Raw genomic sequence first — 21,575 nt, forward strand, 5'->3', positions numbered from 1 at the left:
TTCCATGTAGGACTTTGTTTCTCTTAACACACACATCAAAAGAGAACACCAGCAGATTGTTTGGCTTTTCCTGAACCTGATTTTTTTTTTTTTTACGAACCCAAATGCCGCGAAAATGAGGACACAGATGACAGATCCCTAACATCAACCTTCATGTGAGTCAGAATCCTTCCAATTAAAAATTGAGATACGCGCATGATAGCGCCACCAGCAATACCATTGACATCCACCACTTTGCTACCTTTAGCGAAGGCTAGGGAAGTTGTAAAACTCGTTGTGACATCCTTATTTGATGCCATTTTAGGAGATCAGAGGAGAAGAGGATCGACGTTGGCCTTCGAGGATTTGAGCGGCGCTATAAAGCTTAGGGTTTTTGCACAGTGTGGCATATTAGAGTTTCATGGTAGTCTTGAGTAAGTTTTAGAATTACTCAAGGGGTGTATTATTCATTTGAGAGTCTACAAGATTGTTTGTATTTAAATTTCGCTGATCTTCAGTTAAAATAAATAGGGTAAACTATTGAAGTGATTATGTGTATTAAACATCTACACGTCTAAGACTTGATAAAGCACGTCATAATTTGTTAAACAGGGACAAACGTGACCTGTGACCCACCATTGTACCAATATTATCCCAACTTAACCACTCGTTAGGTGTTAGGTTACTAAAGTGTGAGATTTTTCCTCTCTAACATGCCTCCTCACATGCAACCTAGCTCTATGTCTGTATGTGAAATCAATTAACAAATCCAATTCCCATATTGGAAATTAGGGCGCAAGTCCCTCATTGGAGATTTGACCAATCACATAATAATCCAAGGCCCACATCGGATACTTGGTCATAGTCCAATCAGAATATTTCTGATGGCCAATTTAATGAACCCAAATCAAGTCTATGACAATTGGAGATGTGATAGAGAGGAAACCGCTTTGATACCATATTAAACAGTGACATACGTGGCCCGTGGCCTATAGCTGTACTGATATTGTCTCTACTTAACCACCCGTTAGGTGTTGAGTTTTAAATCAAAAGGTCTAGGTACATGGTGTGATCACCCACTTATAAGTTATATTATATTTTTTTACTTTTATAATGTGAAATATTTCTTCTCCAACATAATTGCTAGATAATTTGATCGTATTATTTAAGAATTTCTCAAATTTACTAGACATTTTGTTGCAGGTCCTTTGTCATTTGACTATGCACACTCGTTTGACAATAAGCCGCAACTGAAGTTGAACCCATACTCGTGGACAAAGGTAGGAGACCTCTATTGTTTTCCCAACGCCTGCTCTGTCTATGGCTATAGCTTTAAATTTTTTAATTAGTTCTCACTGTGACCTTCAGAACTAAACAACCTAAATTGCTTGCAGGTTGCCAACATAATATTTATAGATGCCCCTGTGGGCACAGGGTTCTCATATACAAACAGTTGGGAAGAATACCCCACTCTGAATGACACGATATCATCGGCACAAACATATGAGTTTCTTAGAAAGGTGAGGGGTATAACATACTTGTACGTTTTGCTAATGAGGTGGGTATTGCATAGTGATTAATAGTTTCCAAATATTTTTTTGTATCTGTATGAATTTTAGTTTTTTGTTTTTCGTTTTTGGGGTGGGGGTGGGAGCATGGATGACAATTCCCTATCTTTAAACTCGCATGATCGTTCTATTAACCAAACACATCATCATTTGGAGGGCTAATCCTGTTAGAGTCGGTGTGTATTGAACTTGAGACCTTGAGTGGTCATATTTGCAGCCAAACTAAGTTACCAACCCAAAACCTTAGAGTTGAATTTTAGTTTTTTTGATCAAATGACAAAATGAATTGGTATAAACCTCGGGTTTGGAGTAACCCAATCATCAAATCTTTGGATTTATAAAACAATGAAGATTTATTTCAAAAAAGAAAAAAAACAATGAAGATTACATTTACTTTTTTTTTTTTTTTTTGTATAAAGATTACCATTACTTTTCGAAACATAAATTTATTCCTAATGAATATTACAAGTATTACTACGAAACTGAAACTGCAGTGGTACAAAATGATTTAGAGTGTAAACTGCAAGATAGTAAACTAAAATTTTCCGTTAGGTCATTCAATTCAATGTGGATTGCTAACATACTTTTTAAAGTTAATCTGATGATTTTGTTGGATTTAATTATTATTATTCAAATCAATTATCAAATTCAACGTAAAATTTACATTAAAGTGATTAAGATTGGTTTCTAGATCATATATGGTTTAATGTTCATGTAATTTAACTAGCTGCGTCGTTCTGATTTACTATTGTGTTGCAGTGGCTTGTAGATCACCCCAGTTTCCTCTATAATCCACTCTACGTTGGTGGAGATTCTTATGCAGGCAAGGTTGTTCCGATAATAGTTCAAGAAATATCTAATGGTAAGAGCATCTCGAATGATATTTTCTATACTTTTATCAAATTTATTGAAAAAAATAGCTCAAACCTGAATAAACAAAAACCTAAATAGCTCAAATTTATTTTCGTTTATTAAAAAAATACAACTATAATTCAGTTTCAGTACAAATTGGACATATAGGGTAAACCTAATTTCTTCATTTTATTTGTTAATTGTTCTTCAATCAGGTAATGAAGATGGACTTGAGCCACAAATGAATCTCAAAGTACATGTTCTTCCATTTCTATTTCAAATCCTCAATTCTATTCCGTATTACGTTCTAGCTAATTGAAGCCTAATATCACTCTCGTCGGTCATTACCATATATATATATATATATATATATATATATATATATATATATATATATATATATATATTCTGCACAGGGATATGTGCTTGGCAACCCTGTGACAGATCAAGAAAGGGACGAGAATTCCAGAGTACTGTTTGCTTACCTAAAAGCTCTCATTGATCATGGACTATACCAGGTCATCCAAATACCCTCTCAAACAAATTCTTCTTGCCAGCTTATTAATTGGTTTTATGTTCTTATAGGACAATCTCTTCAGTCGTCTATTGACACAATATAAAATATTTTGCCAAAATTTTCTTGCAATATTCTCAATCAATATCTTGCTGAGAAAGTCTTTCTGATATATGGTACTGTTGTAATTTTCTTCACTTTTCAAGTCAACTAAAAGAAATTGCAAAGGCGAGTATGTAAATGTGGATCCGAATAATGCATTATGTGTGTACGATCTTGAACGTGTCAACGAGGTGAGTCTAAAGAATTGAATATATACCTTAAATTTTAACAAGTGTTGGATGAAGTTATACTAACTTAATATTGGAACAAGCAGTGCATCGAAGACATAAACCTTCAACAAATATTGGAACCTAAATGTAATCCCCAATCTCCAAAACCAATAGACAGAAAGTGGCATCCGCAAGAATTCAGTGAAAAGGATCCTATAGATCTCCTCCTTCCATCATCTCAATTAGTTTCTATGCCATGGTGTCGGGTACGCGTCTCTCTCTCTCACTCTCTGAAGACGGAATTATTTGGGATTGCATCTCTAAAAATGCTTTTGTTAGTTGCACTTGGGCTAGGAGCTGGCGCAACAATTTTTTAATTAGAATTTTAACTACTAGCTTTAAAGGAAAGAGGTCTGGAAGTGCTCATTACTACTAATGAAGCATTGTTCCTGCCTCTAAATCCATAAAGCACCAGTAATCGTTAGTACATTAACTGTGACAATTATAACTGAGAATATCTGACTTCCCTGTACAGGCTACCAATTATATATTATCTCAAATTTGGGCGAACGATAAAACTATTCAATCTGCTCTTCACGTTGTACAGGTACGTACTTATTTAGTTAATTATTGCAGCAAGTCAAAATGAACTCAAATATTTGGAGAATTCAAGATGATCTTCACCCTTAAGAGGTTTTTTATACAACGAGTCAGTTATAATGTATGGTAACTGGGGTGCATGTATTTGATGGGGTGGTAAGGTAATGGTTTCTAATTTGGGAGATCATGTGTTCGAGTCCAATCAAAATGTCGAATACGTGGGGATAAAAAAAAAAATGTAAAGTAATTACACCTTGATAAAGATGTACATATTACCTCATTAATTGAGCTTTACAGAATACGTTAATATTATGATTCACTGTGCTTAATTTTACTGATTTCTAACAAGCAGGGAAGCATCAAGGAATGGGTGAGATGTAATGACAGCTTAACTAGTTCATATGTACAAGATGTTTCTTCTACTGTTGGTTATCACCAAAACCTCACAACAAAAGGCTATAGAGTTCTGATTTATAGGTAACTACGTACTTATTCTATTAGATTAATCAGAGCCCTTTTAGTGAGGGGTCCTTTTTTGGGTTTTTTCTAGAGATAGGACATTAGACCAACTTTCCGATCATATTTTTGCATCTCAACCGTCTAGTTTTTAGGTCCTAATGTGTAGATCATTTCTGCAAATTTTCAGCCAAATTGATTATCGTTACGGCATTCAAAACGGCGACTTAAGATTATAAGTATGAACGGTTCAAGTTTGACAGATTTGGTTCGTTCATTGATTTTTTCTAGTTTGATACCTTAACGATCACCGATTTGGCTGAAAATTTGCAGAAATGATCTACACATTAGGACCTAAAAGCTGAACGGTTGAGATGCCGAAATGTGATCGAAAAGTTGATCTAATGCCCTATCCCTATAAAAGACCGAAAAAAGGGAAGGGCCGTCTTAGATTAATTACTATATATATGTTAAAAGGGTAAATATCTTTTTACAACTCTTACCTTTACACTATAAATTATTATTAATTGCACTTCTAATTTCATCACATGTACACGCGTATTCACAAATTATAACTAATCTTATCCAACTCTTAGATTTTTTATCAAACTATTGTGGAAAATATTTTAAAATCTATAGAATAATATGTCTTGGGACTTCTTTGGATTACATTTTATTCTAAACACGATATTCATCTGTACGTTAACAGTGGTGATCATGACATGAGTATTCCATATGTGGGCACTACTACCTGGATAGAATCTCTGAACTTGACTTTGGACAGTCAATGGAATCCTTGGTTCGTTAATGCACAAATTGCAGGGTTGGTTTCTATCTCAGTTGTTGCAGAATTAAGTTATAATTAATACCCATAACTATTATTTTTTTATCACTCAGATACAAAGTGAAGTATACATTGGGAAAATATGAGTTGACATACGCAACCGTAAAGGCAAGAACCATCATGAATTAATTACGCGCGGTATTCAAAATACTACAACTTGCTTGAGCAGCAGTTGATTAAGTTTTTCTCTTTCGTGCAGGGAGCCGGTCACACAGCTCCAGAGTTCAATCCTAAAGAATGTTTTGCTATGATCAGTAGATGGTTCGCAGCCTACCCTCTGTAGTTCTTTGGACTGATGTAACTTAATTAAGCAGAAATAAATGTTAATTCTTAAGATTAACAAGCTATGAATGATTGCACCGTAGTGGATTAAATAATGTCTAGTTGGTAAAATCTTTCCTCTGCTTTTATTTGCTAGTATTTCATCAGGTCCGTTTTTGAGATTCGGAAGCCTAGTGCGGGAATTTGAATGAGTTCTTATTAATTAGAAGAACTAAAGAAAAAATTATGGGGTACAAAACAAATAAAAATTTAGAAGTAAGTAAGAAAAACAGTGGAGTATGTTGAAAGAAATCGACTTATGTGTGCCTATTCAAACTAGGATTAGTTCCATGATTGTAATAGAAGAGAATGTTCTAGAATTCCTAGTCCTACTCAGAATAGTTTTCCTTGTAATATTAGAACATGTACTTTGTAATCCCTATATATAGGGCTCCTATTCTCAATAATGAAACACACAATTTTCTCATCAATCATCCTCAGAAGAAAACAAAGAATTGTAATAAGAGGTGACAACTCCCTCAATCTCCTTGATACCCGTAACCCAGACACCATCAGAATTATGCAAACCCTAGATAGTGTTGCGTTGTTGTCTGTTGGAAGCTCGGCGATGAAAATATGCCATGTTGCGGTCCCTGGCCTTCAACCATAAAGCCTTAAACCGCTGCACCCACTTAGTTTCTTCCTTATTAAGCAATGCTTGAAACTTGGCATTCAAAGCTTGCTTCTCCATATTATCTGCTGGGTCAAAAGGAGCTGTCAAGAGTTCATCAAGTCTACTACGGACTGCCCTCATCTCTGCCTGTCGAAACATGAACGTTGGTTTTTGCCAAGCAGTCAGTGTTGTGCTAGTACTCTTTATATTCTCCGCTGCCTGACTACCAGGATCTCCTGAAGCCCTAATTTCCCAACCATTTTCACCACCTATTCACACTCTGGATGTGCTGCCCAAAATTGCTCGAACTTGAATCTTCTTCTTCTTCTACGCTGCCCAGTTGGGGTAAGACAAATCTCTACAAGAAGCGGGCTATGATCGGGGCTGCTAGGGTGCAAGTGCATTGTGGAGGATCGAGGGAACAAATTACGGAGCCCTCCATTCCACAGACTTCTCTTGAGATGCTTTTTTGTTTGATAATCCGCCCATGTGTACGGACTTCCGAAGAAACCCATATCCAATAACTGGCAATCAACCATAGCTTTTGGAGAGTTTGCATTTGAGCAATCCGGCGAACAGCACCACTAGTCTTTTCTGAACGTACCAGTATTTCATTAAAGTCCCCGACTAAAAGCCATGGCAACGAAGATCCAGCCACCAATTGCCTCATCAAAGCCCACGTAGCACTGCGATTTGCAGTCTGGGCGTAACCATAAATTTCGGTCAATCTCCATTTGTCTAGGGAACCCTGTGCTCCAATCGAAACATCGACGTGCCATGCCGAATACGTCCGTATAAGCACCGGCATGTCATTCATCCACAAGAAGGCAATGCCTGGGGATTCATCACTCTTGGCCTTCCCCAAGTAGTTTTCAAAGCCGACTCGAATCCTTAGTGTTTCAAGCTGGCGCTCGGTGCATAGGGTTTCTGATAAGAAAAGAACCCTAGGTTTCTCTTGTCTGATGAGATCCACTAAGGCCCTCTTCGAGTACTGCCACGATACCCCTGCAATTTCAGGCTAAAACTCTTACACTCATCATCAGCAACTACTAGAGCGCCGCCGTCATGCACAGCGGTGGTCAGTCCGCGTATTGGTCTTAGAGCGTAGGGGCTCAACTTGGATTTTCTTTGGTTAATACTTATTCTATTAGATTCATTTCTATATATATGTTAAAAGGGTAAATATCTTTCTACAACTCTTACCTTTACACTATAAATAATTATTGCACTTCTAATTTCATCACATGTACACACGTATTCAAAATTACAATTAATCTTATCCAACTCTTAGATTTTTTATTAACTATTGTGGTGTTCAAGTAAAACCCTAATTTGTGTTTGGCCCAAACTCTAGGTTACTTGACCTAGTGGTAATAGGGTTTAATTAGAAGAATCTAGAGATTATCTTTCCTTGTATGATTCAGACTCTATGCATTGTAATCCTCTATATAAAGAGGCCCCTATTATCAATGAGAATACACAGCAAATTCCTCTCAATTTCAGTTTCTCTACAACACGTTATCAGCACGAAGCCCTAACCCTGAAACAAATAGCCAAAACCCTAAATCCGAATACAAAACCTTGAAACTCTTTTAGTCCCCGAAGCACACCTTGAAGATCTCAATCCCAGGAACCCAGAATCGCTGGCGGCATCACCAAAACCGGCCATAAAAGTACCGAACCGGCCTAAAGAAGATAACAACAAACTCTGCCCAGTTCGCAATCTTTCAGACCATCTTCCACCATCATATTTGGCCAACACCAGCTCCCTGACTCCAGAATCCACCACCGGAAACTGCACTTCCAGAACCGGCCGGAAAGTGGCCGGACCGGCCTGCAGAAGTTCCGAACCTCCTTGAACCACCAGAAGCTGCTGCCATTTTGTTCCAGCCCAGTAAAGAAAGAAAGGAAGAAGGTGGCCCGGAAGAAGACAAAGGAAGAGAAAGAAAAAAAAAAAAGGAGACGGGGCCCAGAAGAAGAAAAGAAAGAAAAAAAAAAAAACAAGGGAGCCAAGCCCACGTGCGGTAGAAGGAGAAAGAAGAAAAAGAAAAAAAAAAAAAAAAAAGGGGAAAGAAGAAGGAGGCGGGCCCAGAAGGAGAAAGAAGAAAGAGAAAGAAAAGAAAAGGAAGTGGGCCTGCAGCCCAGCCGGAGGAGAAAGAAAGAAAAAAAAAAGAGGGCCTGCAGCCCAGCCGGAGAAGAAGAAGAAAAAAAAAGGGAAAGGAAAAAAGAGGAAGCCCACATTCAAGGTATTTTCTTTTATTTAATTTCTTTTGCTTCCGTAATTTCAATTTCTTTTCTTTTTCTCGGGGACTTCCAACCTCCCTTCTTCTACCCCCCTTTCTTCATCATAGGGGAGACCTAATTAAGCCGAACTGTGGGGGTTCGTGCTCACTCCAAGCTTGGAGCTTGTTGAGATCTCCAAACTTAGAGTTTGTTGAGAATTTATGATCGACCACTTACGTCATTGTTTCGATCTAATCCAATACCTCTTGGAATTGAATTTCTTGGAAGCGATTACGCTCAGAAATTCCTAATTTCTTGGAAGCGACTACGCTCAGAAATTTTATATGTTTTCGTGGTGGCTTTTTCCGCTCCGAAACTAACTCTTTTTCTTGTTCTCTTTCAGGATGAGTAACCTGAACAAATTGGACTTTGCTCCATTGGGAACAACTGGCTCTGAATATCACAGGTGAATTCGTGATGTCTGCCAGCATCTCAAGGCCGATGGAATCCTGGATACGATTCTCGAGCCTAGCCAGGACGTGCTAACTGTTGAGCAAGCTCAAGCTTTGGAAGCAAATAGAGCAGCCTTAGAGGCAAATAAGGCGAAAGCCATCATCCTAATGACTCGTCATATGGGTGATTCGCTCCAGTACGAGTGTATGAATGAAGAAGACCCCAGAAGGCTGTGGGTCTCACTCGAAGAAAGATTTGGCAACGTCCATGACTCCCTGCTTCCTGACCTAGAAGTGAGATGGCATAGCCTCCACTTCTGTGATTTCAAGTCAGTTCTTGACTACAACTCGGAAGCACTTCGCATTAAATCCTTAATGGAATTCTGTGATAAAGAGATCACAAATGCGATGTTGATTGAGAAGACTCTCTCTACCTTCCCCGTCTCTGCATTGATGGTTGCTAAGAACTATCGAATTGATGTTACTGCAGGACGGATCACAAGGTTTCATGAGCTCATTGGAGCTATGAATGTCGCTGAAAAGCATGACAACATCCTTGTGAAGAACTATAATTCAAGATCCGTGGAAATAGAGCATATTCTGGAATCCAATTATAGTCGCGCCCCTAAGAGAATGCGCCAAGAGCGAAACCCTAACCTTAGGGATACTTTTGGACTTTCTGGTCCATATAATCGCTCTACTTGGGAAGGTAATAGCCAAAATAGGCGAATACAGAACCGAAGAGGTCAACGTGGAAAGAGAGAGGGAGGCAACGCCTCTGGCCATGTTGGTGGCGCCACCAACACTAAGAGCCATCTGAATGACGCTTTCAAAGCGCCTCAATCAATGGAGTTTGAGCAAAGAGATGTATGTTCTCGATGTGGAGTGTCTGATCATTGGGCACACATTTGTAGAGCTCGTGAAGAAATTGTCACCGCCTACAAAGCATATTGTGAAGCAAGAGAAGCTTACTATGTGGAACAAGAAGATCAAAAAGATGATCTAGAGTGAAGGGTTGAAGACTACAAATCTCGCTGGGATCAATAGATCGCCAATTCTGTTTAAGTCTTTATTTTTCCAAGAGATGTAATAGGCAATTGTCATCCAAAATAAATGCCAATGGTTTAAGTATTTCTTCAATGTAGGCTCACCCAAAATAAGTGTGATGTCTAGGAATGTTCTGAGATTAGTGGTACTTAAGCGAGCCTTGCTCCACCGACATCTCTCTACTCACCTGGTCACATTTATTTTGGAATTACCGAAAGAAGTTAGTGAACTACCATTGTTTTGCATTAGCTAGCATTTTGGATTAGATTTTCTTTGGTCAAAGAGACAATGATGTAACTCCGTTGGCTTATGAATAAAATTTCGAGTTCTTTTCATTATGACTCCATTTTAATTCTGAGCATATTACTTTGTGACTACGATGGCTGGGCCATCAGTATTAATTCAAGGACATGGAATAGCCCAAGTTCCCCTTGCCAAATGGCACCTTGATTAATGTCACAGAAACTCTTTACGCTCCTACGGCAAATCGCACCTATGGATAGCCAATGGATTCCATGCGAAAACGCATGTAGAGAACGGAAATGAGTTCCTTTGCTATTACCCCTCATGACTGCGAACAAAGGCGCATCTTAGAGAAGTTTATGTGTCTCTCTAGTGGACTTTATGTCACTATTCGAGCTATTAAATCCAATAAAGTTATGAGAGAAGATCTCTTGGATTTAGACACATATTGGCTTTGTCACGACAGGATAGGTCATCCTGGTCATGATATGATGATCCGTCTACTAAAGACTTCACATGGACATCTTTTCTCTCGAGCGAAATGAAGCATGAATCAAAAAGTTGATTCTTAGACTAAGTGTGACCGACGCTGCTGCCTAGGGCACCGCCTCCGTCCACCACCAGCCTAGGGCTGGCATAGTTCCTATCCATGACGCCCTGGATGGCGTCCATCATGGTGATGGCGCCCCAGGTGATGCTGCAATCACCAACTTTGCTTCAAATAGCGTTTCAGACGCTCAGGCCCAACCAAAATATTCATTGGTTACTTCTAAAGCCTCTCGCTCGTTTTACAAAGCCCATTCCTTAGGGAAACTAGGACTGAGACCGTCCTATGCAAAGGATATGAAATACTCATTATGTTCTTACATAGAATCCATAGGGATTCTCTGGACTGATTCAACCAACTTGCGGACGTTTAAATATCTCATGATATTGGTTGACACGCAAACACGCTGGCCACGTGTGGTGCCATTGTCCACCTGTAAATGCTGCTTCTACTACACTCCTAGTACATATCATATGACAACGGGCTCACTCCCCATATCATCCTATTCAGTCAATTGGATTTGACTATGCTAGAGAGTTTACATCGAATAATTTCGATGGTTATTGCAATGAGATTGATGTTAGACATCACATCCCCATGTACACACCCAAATGGTCTTGCGGTAAACGACTACGATGGTAGTACGGACATTGGTAATGCACACCAATCTCCTTATATCCGCTTGGGGTGATGCAATATCGCATGCAGCTATGCTAATTCGTCTACGACCTACCGCCACTCAATGTATCTCTGCGTTACAGCTAGTGACTGGGTACAAGTATTTTGCACTACGCACATTTGAGTGAGCCCTATATGTGCCAATTGTGCCGCCACAGCGTACTATGATAAGTCTTTACAGACGAATGGGCAACTCAGTTAGATTTGAGACTCCAACAATCCTCCGCCACTTAATGCCCTTGCTAGGCGATCTCATTATCGCTAGATTTGCGGATGTCACTTTGATGAGACAGTCTTCCCGTTGTTAGGGGGAGATAAGAACACGAATGTTCAACAGGAATGACAGGAATTGTCGTAGTCTGTCCCCACTATGTCTCATCTCGATCCCTGTTAAAGTGACAAGATCACACAAATATGCTGCAAACATGCCTGCAAGGATGGACGTCCCTACGAGAGGACGTAGCGCCACCCTACACAGAGGTAGGCATGGCGCCAACGCCATAGAGAGTGGCACTCTGGCGTTACAGGCCATGGCCCCATCTAGGATGCATGGGAGGCCCGTGGGTTCGAATGATACTTTGGCACACTCCAATCCTTTGATCATCGACACTCAAAATCCGTCTCATGAGTATCTTCTGGGTTATGGTTATCGTTGGGGGACGCCTCAACGTCAGAACCTATTCCTGAGAATATAGAGCTCTATGAAATTTACACTAGTGTACATGAGACGTGGGATAGAAACTCCATCATAATTGATGCTGTAGTTGCGCATTTCGTTGCGCATGAGTTTGTTGAGTCAGATGATATCGAACCACGCTTCATTGATGAATGAATGCCAACGTAGAGAGATTTGGCCTAAATGGAAAGATGCGATCCAGGTTAAGTTGGATTCTCTAACGAAGAGGAAGGTTTTTGAGCCAGTGATGCCAACACCTCCTAACATAAAACCTATTGACTAATGGGTCTTCGTTAGAAAGAGTGATGAGAAAAAGAGATGGTAATCTCGCCTTATGGCGCAAGGCTTCTCACAAAACGCCCTGGAATCGACTACGATGAGACATATTCTCTCGTAATGGATGTCATTGCACTCCACTACCTTGTCAGTTTGGTAGTTTCCAAATAACTGAACATGCAGCTTACAAATGTGGTCACTACGTATCTCTATGGGGATCTAGATACGAAATACATGAAGGTTCATGGTGAACTTCATTTAACCAAGTCAAGTGGCTCTAGACCACGGAGCGCGTTTACAATAAGATTGAAACGCTCACTAAAGTGACTACTTGATTGGGAAGGGATATGCCCACGCGTTTCTATAACAAGTTTCGGATTCTATTGCGGTTCATGTTGGACATGATCTTCATTGGAAGCCCTTAAAGACTTAAGGGAAACCGCTGAACACTTGAAATCCGATTTTGAGATGAAGGATTTTGGGAGAACACGATTATGTCTCAGTTTGGAACTTGAGCATCGTGCTGAGAGATGCTTAGGCATCTTGACAAGGTCAAGCCTTCAAGCACTCCCATGATCGTCCGTAGTCTTGATCCTGAAAAGGATCCTCTTCGTCCGAAAGATGATGGCGAAGATGTGCTAGAGGCGGAAATGCCCTACATAAGTACAATAGGCGCATCATTGTACTTAGCTCAATGCACAAGACCAGACATCTCATTTGCAGTGAACTTGTTAGCTAAGGTATAGCTTTGCGCCAATGCGATGCCATTGGATTGGTGTAATAGATATCTTTCGATACTTGAGATGTACGATTGATATGGGCTTGTTCTATCCCTACAGAAAGATGATGGATTCGGACCCATCACACACCAGGAACGCCGCCAACACTGGCCTGCGTCCATTATCCCCATCCCAAAACAACATGTGTTTTGGAAGGTTTTGCTGATATTGGGTATCTCTCTGTCCCATACAAAGGTCATTCCCAAAATGGTTAAGTGTTCACCATGGGTAAAGATCATGATATCTTAGAGGTCTACAAAACAGACCCTAGTCGCTATATCTTCGAACAATGCAGAGATCATTGCTCTTCACGAAGAGGTTCATGAATGTATATGGATTGGATCCATAATTACGCATGTTCGAACAATTGTGGTTTGAAGCCTACCACAGATGAACCTACGAGCATTTAGGATAATGCTGCTTGTTTTGAACAAATGAAGCAAGGCTACATCAAAAGCGACAACACCAAGGATAATCAGCAATAACAGACTCTCCTCAAGATCAAAGTGAACTAGGTTCAATCTGAGGACAGTGTGGCAGGCTTGCTCACTAAGTCATTGCCTCAATTCCACTTTCGAGAAACATGTTGGTAGCATCGTTTGCGGAAGTTATCCGAACTCCCATGACTGTTGTCATTAGGGGGAGATGCAGACATCAGGGGGAGATGTTTACATGTATGGTCTCGAAACGTGAAGGGTGTGTTGTGCTCTTTTTCCCCTTCGACCGAGGTTATTTTTTTCCCACTGGGTTTTTGTTACTCGGCAAGGTTTTTTGCGAGGCAACGAGAGAAGCACCGCGTTTGGGCAACACAAGGGGGAGTGTTCAAGTAAAACCCTAATTTGTGTTTGGCCCAAACTCTAGGTTACTTGACCTAGTGGTAATAGGGTTTAATTAGAAGAATCTAGAGATTATCTTTCCTTGTATGATTCAGACTCTATACATTGTAATCCTCTATATAAAGAGGCCCCTATTATCAATGAGAATACACAGCAAATTCCTCTCAATTTCAGTTTCTCTACAACATGTGGAAAATATTTTGAAATTCTCGTCACCTATAATGTAATTTTGCATATTATGTATTGACACATCATAATAAAAGAGGGCACACCAGACATACGTCATGACATATCGATCAATTAATAAAATAATTTAACAACAAGCTAATGATTATTGGTGAGTATTGATTATGGATTAAAACTGGTGAGTATCACAGTCGATGAGAATTGATTATTGGGGACTTATTTCGGTTAACCATGTTCCTAGAAAAAAGATACTTGTGATTTTATTAGAACTACATCTGAGTTATAAAGGTCAAAGAAATAAAACAAAATTAACCCTTTGTTCAAGTAAACCCTAATTTGTGTTTGGCCCAAACTCTAGGTTACTTGACCTAGTGGTAATAGGGTTAAATTAGAAGGATCTAGATTCCTATTCAATGTACGATTACTTTCCTTTTATGATTGAGATTCTATGCATTATAATCCTCTATATAAAGAAGCCCCTATTATCAATGAGAATACACAGCGAATTTCTCTCAATTTCAGTTTCTCTACAACACGTTATCAGCACAAAGTCCTAATCCTGAAACCTAATAGTCGTAGCTTTCAAATCCCAGAAACCTCCGCCGCCCTCCTTGAAGCTCTCTCCTCCAGAAGCCCAGAACCGGCAGGAAAATACCCAGACTGGCCACCTGAAATACAGAAAACCCCTCTGCCCGGTTCGAAGCCTTCCTCCCTGCCTGCTGCTGCTATACTCCACCAGAAGCTGCATCCTGACCCCAGATCACCGGAGCCGAAATATCACCACCGGAACCGGCCCAGAACCACCAGAACCGGCCGCCTGAAGTGACTGCACACCGAACCGTCGGCGGCCTGCATCCTTTGCATCTGCTTCAGTCAACCAAGCCCAGAAGTCAACCAAAGGCCCAGAAGCAGAAGCGGATCCACCAAGCCCAGAAGCCCAGAAGCAGGCCCACTGACATCAGCGTCCAGTCAGCAGCCCACGTCAGCAACCGACCGCCACGTCAGCACCCCCGGTCAACGTCAGTCAACGACGGTCAACCTTTTTCCGGCTACTTTTCCGGCCACTTTCCGGCGACTTTTTCCGGCCAACTACAATAACTTCTCCGGTCAAGAATTTCCGATCAGTTTTCAAGGTAAATCTTTTCTAAAAGTTCCCGTTTTTGAAGTTTTTCAATTTCTTCTTCTTTTTCTCGGGGACTTCCAACATCCCTTCTTCTACCCCCCTTTCTTCTTCATAGGGGAGACCAATAGCCGAACTGTGGGGGTTCGTGCTCACTCCAAGCTTGGAGCTTGTAGAGTCCTCCAAACTTAGAGTTTGTTGAGAAGAAAAACGATCGACCACTTACATCATTGTTTCGATCTAATCCAAAACCCCTCTTGGAATCGGATTTTCTTGGAAGTGACTACGCTCAGAAAATCCCTAATTTCTTGGAAGCGACTACGCTCAGCAATTTTATAGTTTTTCGTGGTAGCCTTTTTCGCTCCGAAACTAACCCTATTTTCTTGTTGTTTTTCAGGATGAGTAACCTGAACAAGTTGAGCTTTGTTCCACTGGAAACAACTGGTGCTGGATACCATAGGTGGGTCCGTGATGTGCGCCAACATCTTAAGGCTGATGGACTTCTGGGAGCCATCCAAGAGCCTAGTCAGAACGTGCTCTCTATTGAGCAAGCTGCTGCTTTTGAAGCAAGTCAAGCTAAAACCATCATTCTCATGACAAGGCACATGAATGACGCGCTCCAAAGTGAATACCTCAATAAGGAAGACCCAAGAAAGCTATGGGTAGAACTTGAGCAGTGATTTGGCAACGTTCGTGACTCCCTGCTTCCTGATTTAGAAGTGCGATGGCATAGCCTCCGCTTTTGTGATTTCAAGTCTGTACTTGATTATAACTCAGAAGCTCTTCGTATCAAGTCTCTGATGGAGTTTTGTGGCCAAGCCATAACTGATACGATGTTGATCGAGAAGACTCTCTCTACCTTCCCCGTCTCTGCCCTGATGATTTCAAAGAATTATCGGATTGATGTGAAAGCAGGACGTATCACAAGATTTCATGAGCTCATTAGCGCCATGAATGTAGCTGAAAAGCACGACAACATACTTGTGAAGAACTATAATGCTAGACCCGTGGGAACTAAGTCTATTCCGGAGTCTAACTATAGTCGCGCCCCCAAGGGAGGACGCAAGGAGCGAAACCTTAAGAGTAGGGACAATTCTGGACGTTCTGGTCCATATTTTCGCCCTAAAGAGGAAGGAAATCGCCAAGAGAGGCGTACACGAAACCGTGGAGGTCAACGTGTGAAGAGAGAGAGAGGTGGAGCCTTCGACCATGGTGGTAACGCCACCAAGAACATTCACTACACCAATTTTTCAATCAGACGACAATTTTTCACTGTCGTCTGATAATAGGCGCTGCTGTTGTCTATCTCAATGCCGTCTGATACATGAATCAAACAATACCACAAAACTGTCGTCTGACAAAGTTTACTACAACAGCAGCTACTACACCGTCTGTTGTCTGAATACCACGAAGAACAACAGCAATTGGTACCGAAACTCTTGTGCAAAGTAATTTCAGTTGGCAGACCCTGGAAGAATGTTGACGTGTAATGAATATTTAGAGAACATTGATTTGTACAAAAACTGTTGTCTGAATGAAGCTTGTAGATCAGCAATGTAATTGAATACTATTGACTGGCTTTGAACAAGACAACAGGAAAACTATTAAAGCTATTGTGTGTCATTGCTTCAGACAACAGTTTTTTCTTTCTTTTTTCTTTATGTTCATTTGTTAGACAATGGTTTACTGTTGGTATTGAATTGTCTGAGATAGAAGAGAAGACATACATCCTGTACAATTGAACAACACATCCTTGATTCCAAAAACCATTTTATTCCATGAGCAGTATTCATCCCAAGATTTACATAGGAATTAACCTTGCCTAAGTGCCTATATCTATTTCATTAGCTTAACAAGCTTTCAAGTTTCATGAGCTTTACATGATAATAAAAATGAATACAATTTGCATGATCTCCCAAGATGGTTGTTAGTAAAATCACTGCAAGCTTGAAGCCCATTCCTTTGGTATTGTACCATTGAGAGTTGTAAGAAAAACCACTGCAAGGAAAGAAAAGTAGATGCAATTAATAAACTATCAAGGTATTGAGAGCATCGTGATCAAATACTAAAGCTCTTATAAAAAGTAGATTGACCCAAGTCAATCAAATAATTTATGTACACTCGGGACTGATAAACAGGGGAAATCATATAAAAAAAATAACGCAAAAGCCCTTGATCGTAAAATGCTTATCAGTTTGTGCTATGTACTTTAACAAAAAGAAAACAAGACATCATTGCATTTCATCTGTTAAAGCAGATAAAACAAAAAATCTGAGTTCTCTTAGGAACAGCAAGAGAGCTTCTTTGGCATTACAACAACTTTTACATGAGTTATATAGGAATATCATGACGAACCTGCATCGAAGCACATAGTTTACGCATCTTACACATTTGGACATTACTACTTCTATATAATAACCCATGCCCACTACATAAGGCGGTGATAATAAACACTATGAGTTAAGTTATGAAAAGGAAACCTTGACACATTTGCAATTATTGCTAGTTCACACTGCCCAGAAAATTATATTTGTTTATACAAATCAGATTCATTACCCAGAATGGTTAACATTTCAGCCAAAAGGGTGACCTATAACATTATGATATAATCTAGTTTTAAATGAAGGTACATACAATAATCTCTTGGTATGGCCACAAAAAAGAAAGAGATGTGAAGAACTGTGCACTGTAAAAACCAGAAAAAAGGATGATTCTCAAGTACACCGCAGGGGTTAACCTGATTACACACTTGTAATTAATGTAGTCTCACTTTAGACTTTCATAATCCAAACCTTTCATGTTTAAAAGCATATTGTAAAGATTGTCTCTCCAAAAGACCTTTGAAAATCAAGAAATTTAACCTACTGAAAGCAACGAAAATTAGAAACAGAGATTGAAAAAAAGTACCTCAGTCCACATCTCCTTGACATTTTCCAGAACCATGTTGCAATGCCGATCAAATGCTCTCATAGTGCCAAAAAGCTTTCTATTGTTGCGGCAATTGATGAGGACCTACTTGCACAATGGGAACCAATTTCAATCACAATACTTTGCCTAGATATGTAAAGCCTGAATGGACAGAAAATTATGAGAAAGCATTACCTGTGTATGATTCTTGACACTCATCATAAGAATCGAGAGTGGTCCAGTACTGAACTCCTCTTCTTCATTCCTGACACCCTGCAGCAGTCGAAGAATGAATAAGCAGCACAGCTCAATCATCAAAACAGGTGTACAAAGTTGGGGGTTTAAAATATAAAAGTAGTCAGGTGAGAGTGAGACCATGTATTTTTCTTTTTTTCTTTTTTGAGAACAGTTCATGTAACATAATAGAAGATTAGTACAAATGGTTACAATTAGCTGGTTACATTTACAGGAAGAATGTTGTGACTTGTTCGAGGCCATAATCAACATAATTAGAATTTGATAACCTTGGAGAATCACTTGATATTATTATTGCCAACCTTCAATGCAATTTGTGCCATATTTAGATATTGGACGCCCTTGCTCTGCAAATTGGCTTCTTTTTTCTTTCATGAATGAAAAGTTCTTCAAGTAATGAAGCTTAGGAAAAGAATAGAAGAGAAATCATACCATTTACAGTACTTATGACTGGGAAACTCCTTGAGGCCAAGTTAAAACCCTACATGGATGTAAGGACACATGAAGCCAATGAGATTCTTTAATTGGAAAAACAAAAGAATAGAAATGTAAGCCATAATCAGTTTAAGAATCAGAATTACATTTGTGACGGACAAAGTTTGCATACCAATCAATGGACATCACATAATTTAGGTTTTCTTCAGTTCAAACCAAACTCATGCTTAAGTGACCAGAGTTCTTAAAATTCTATTTGACAAGAAATTCATATGATCCCAAAATGCAAGGCTCTACACCTCTATGCCATCATTAACACACAAGGTGCACACGTACTTAGAAATTTTGTCCAGTAACACAATCAATGATAAACTAAGTGTACTAGAAACTATACCAAATTAATTAACAACATATACACCAGGTCCCAACTCATAGTTTTCATATATACCACAAACAAACTTATAATTATCCCATTGGCTTAATGCCTTAACCGTTAACTACGCAAAATAACATGAACTTGTGATAATGACTCTGACAAATTCATTCCTTAGCTTCCAGATAATATCGAACCATGATTACAGCTAAAGCTTTGCAACTTAATTCAAACATCACAAATTTCATATTTACAGTATCATGACTTCATACCCTTGAAAGAAATCCCAACTTACCTTACTTAAAATTTTGACCAATTTTGTCTCTTTATTCAGCTGGGTTCTTGATCCAAGGTACACATTGTCATTGTTCTTCACAGCTTCAACTCTTGCCCAAATGACAGAGCTTCCGCTACAACCTTAGTCTGACCACTTGCTTCTCCTCAGTCTCCAATCTAGGTAAGCAAAAGTCATCAGTACCTCAATCCAATTCCAATTCAAACTAAACAGAAATCTACATCCCACCCAAAATCGATTTCAATACAAAACCCTAATCCCCAATTCAATACAAAGCCCCACCTAAAATCGATTGCAACAAAACCCTAATTCCCAATTCCAATTCAATAAAAACCAATACGAAATATCCGTACCTACTTCGAAAGAACGAGCTTGCTTTCTTCAAGAACCTCGCAAGCAAGCTTTGATGGTTGAAAGCTCCGACGACATGGTTTGAGACTGTGTGAGAAAATGGGAGTGAGAGTGCGTCTGAGAGAAGCTGAGAGAGAGAGAGAGAGAGAGAGATGGTTGAGAGCGGGACTGAGGGCGGGAGCTCGACAGTGATTTTGAGCTGGAGGCGGGACGTGGGTGATTTGCTCGAATGGAGAGAGGCAATAAGAGTTTAATTGGGTTTTGATTTTGTCCAAGTGTTAAAGTGTCAAAAACCCTAACTATCTAAAAGTCAGCTATTGTATCGAAAAAAAAAATTACTTTAAAACTCAGACGACATCAAATAAGGTGCATTGTCTGAAACAAATGTGACAACAGAAAAATTAAAAACTATTGTCTGAAATACTCAAATCAGACAACATCTTTCACCAGGCATTGACTTAAGAGATATCAGACAACATACACCAAATAACAGTTGTGTGATTGAAAATAATCAGACAACAGCAAAAATCAACCATTGTATAAATGAACCTTGGACAACATCACATAATAACTGTTGTCTGAATGAATTAATTCAGACAACATCAAAAAAATCAACCATTGTCTGAAATGCTATTGCACAAGAGCCAAGAAAAAACTGTTGTTGGATTCGAAAACTTAGACAACAGAATATTTCTTGCTGTCGTTTGATATAATCAGACGACAGTTAAAATGTTTGCTGTCGTCTGATATGTGTTGTCTGATTCCGAAATTGGTGTAGTGATTGGTCGTCCAAATCGCGCCCCAAAGGCGCCTCGATCAAGGGAGCCTGACCATAATGATGTTTGTTTTCGATGTGGATCAACTGAACATTGGGCCAAAGCATGTAAAGCACCTCAGAATGTTGCAAACGAGTACAAGACGTATCGTGAAGCAAGGGAGGCAAATTACATGGAACAAGAAGATCAAGATGGCGATCTGGATCTAAGGGTGGAAGACTACAAGAATCAAGACCCAGAAACTGGCGATTTTGATTAAGTCTTTTTATTTTCCAAGAGATGTAGGCAATTGCCATATTATTTTTGTAGTAGATGCCAATGCTATTAGTCTTTCTTCAAAGTAGGCGTACTCAATGTAAGTGTGATGTCTAGGAAGGTTTTGAGATAAGTGGTACTTAAGCGAGCCTTGCTCCACCGACATCTCTCTACTCACCTGGTCTCATTCGCATTGGAATTACCGAAAGGAGTTAGACGACTACCATTGTTTTGCATTAGCTAGTTTATTGGATTAGATTTTCTTTGGTTAAAGAAACGATGATGTAGTTCCGTTTGGCTTATTAATAAAAGTTGAGTGCTTTTCTTTATGACTCCTTTTTAATTATGAGCTTTTTCTTTTCAAGGAATGGATGAACTACAATGTCTTGCGGATAGTGCGACTACGCACACCATTCTACGACATAGGCAATTATTCTTAGAGAAGTTGCCTACATATTCATCTGTGACTACGATGGCTGGGCCATCAGGTTTAGTTCAAGGACATGGAATGACCCAATTCCTTTTGCCCAATGGCACCTTGATTAAAGTCACTGAAGCTCTCTACGCTCCTAAGGCAAATCGAACCTTATTGAGCTTTAAAGATATTAGAGCCAACGGATTCCATGCGGAAACACATAGTGAGAACGGAATAGAATTCCTTTGCATTACCTCTAATGATTGCGGAAGAAAGCGCATCTTAGAGAAGCTTATGTGTCAATCTAGTGGACTTTATGTCACTACAATTCGACCTATTGAATCCAATAATGTCATAAGAGAAGATCTCTTGGATTCAGACACATATTGGCTTTGGCATGACCGACTAGGACATCCTGGTCGTGATATGAT

General features: G+C 39.6%; 2 protein-coding genes and 1 non-coding gene across 7 annotated transcripts in view; 1 reads left to right on the forward strand and 2 right to left on the reverse strand.

Moving 5' to 3' along the window:
• Positions 1–21,575, forward strand: part of LOC133739947 (serine carboxypeptidase-like 18) — a 52,446-nt gene that overhangs the window by 26,236 nt on the left and 4,635 nt on the right. The window contains exons 3-14 of one of the 3 annotated variants that reach the window (XM_062167770.1): positions 1,183–1,259; positions 1,374–1,499; positions 2,307–2,409; positions 2,615–2,652; positions 2,816–2,917; positions 3,120–3,206; positions 3,290–3,451; positions 3,721–3,792; positions 4,138–4,262; positions 4,951–5,064; positions 5,139–5,193; positions 5,285–5,505. In XM_062167770.1, coding sequence (XP_062023754.1) covers positions 1,183–1,259; positions 1,374–1,499; positions 2,307–2,409; positions 2,615–2,652; positions 2,816–2,917; positions 3,120–3,206; positions 3,290–3,451; positions 3,721–3,792; positions 4,138–4,262; positions 4,951–5,064; positions 5,139–5,193; positions 5,285–5,368 — 1,145 coding nt within the window. In that variant the 3' untranslated portion in view covers positions 5,369–5,505. Of the gene's footprint in view, positions 1–1,182; positions 1,260–1,373; positions 1,500–2,306; positions 2,410–2,614; positions 2,653–2,815; positions 2,918–3,119; positions 3,207–3,289; positions 3,452–3,720; positions 3,793–4,137; positions 4,263–4,950; positions 5,065–5,138; positions 5,194–5,284; positions 5,506–21,575 lie in introns of those variants that run through there. The other 2 variants (XM_062167772.1, XM_062167771.1) reach the window with 2 other exon arrangements.
• On the reverse strand, positions 16,814–19,976 carry LOC133738736 (uncharacterized). 3 transcript variants are annotated; one of them, XM_062166326.1, is made up of 6 exons: positions 19,705–19,976; positions 19,348–19,505; positions 18,677–18,725; positions 18,185–18,262; positions 17,990–18,094; positions 16,814–17,080 (listed from the first exon to the last, which is right to left on the reverse strand). In XM_062166326.1, exons 3-6 carry the CDS (start codon positions 18,677–18,679, stop codon positions 16,943–16,945), a joined length of 324 nt encoding a protein of 107 aa, XP_062022310.1. In that variant the 5' UTR covers positions 18,680–18,725; positions 19,348–19,505; positions 19,705–19,976; the 3' UTR covers positions 16,814–16,942. The 3 variants fall into 3 exon arrangements, with proteins under 3 accessions (XP_062022310.1, XP_062022309.1, XP_062022308.1); XM_062166325.1 differs by having other exon boundaries at positions 19,701–19,976; XM_062166324.1 differs by lacking the exons at positions 18,677–18,725; positions 19,348–19,505; positions 19,705–19,976 and having other exon boundaries at positions 18,185–18,670.
• Positions 18,463–18,592, reverse strand: LOC133741557 (small nucleolar RNA snoR86). The gene has a single exon (XR_009862003.1). It is a non-coding gene; the product is annotated as a small nucleolar RNA snoR86 (small nucleolar RNA).

The sequence above is a fragment of the Rosa rugosa genome, chromosome 3 (assembly GCF_958449725.1).
Source record: "Rosa rugosa chromosome 3, drRosRugo1.1, whole genome shotgun sequence".
Taxonomy (NCBI): Eukaryota; Viridiplantae; Streptophyta; class Magnoliopsida; order Rosales; family Rosaceae; genus Rosa; species Rosa rugosa.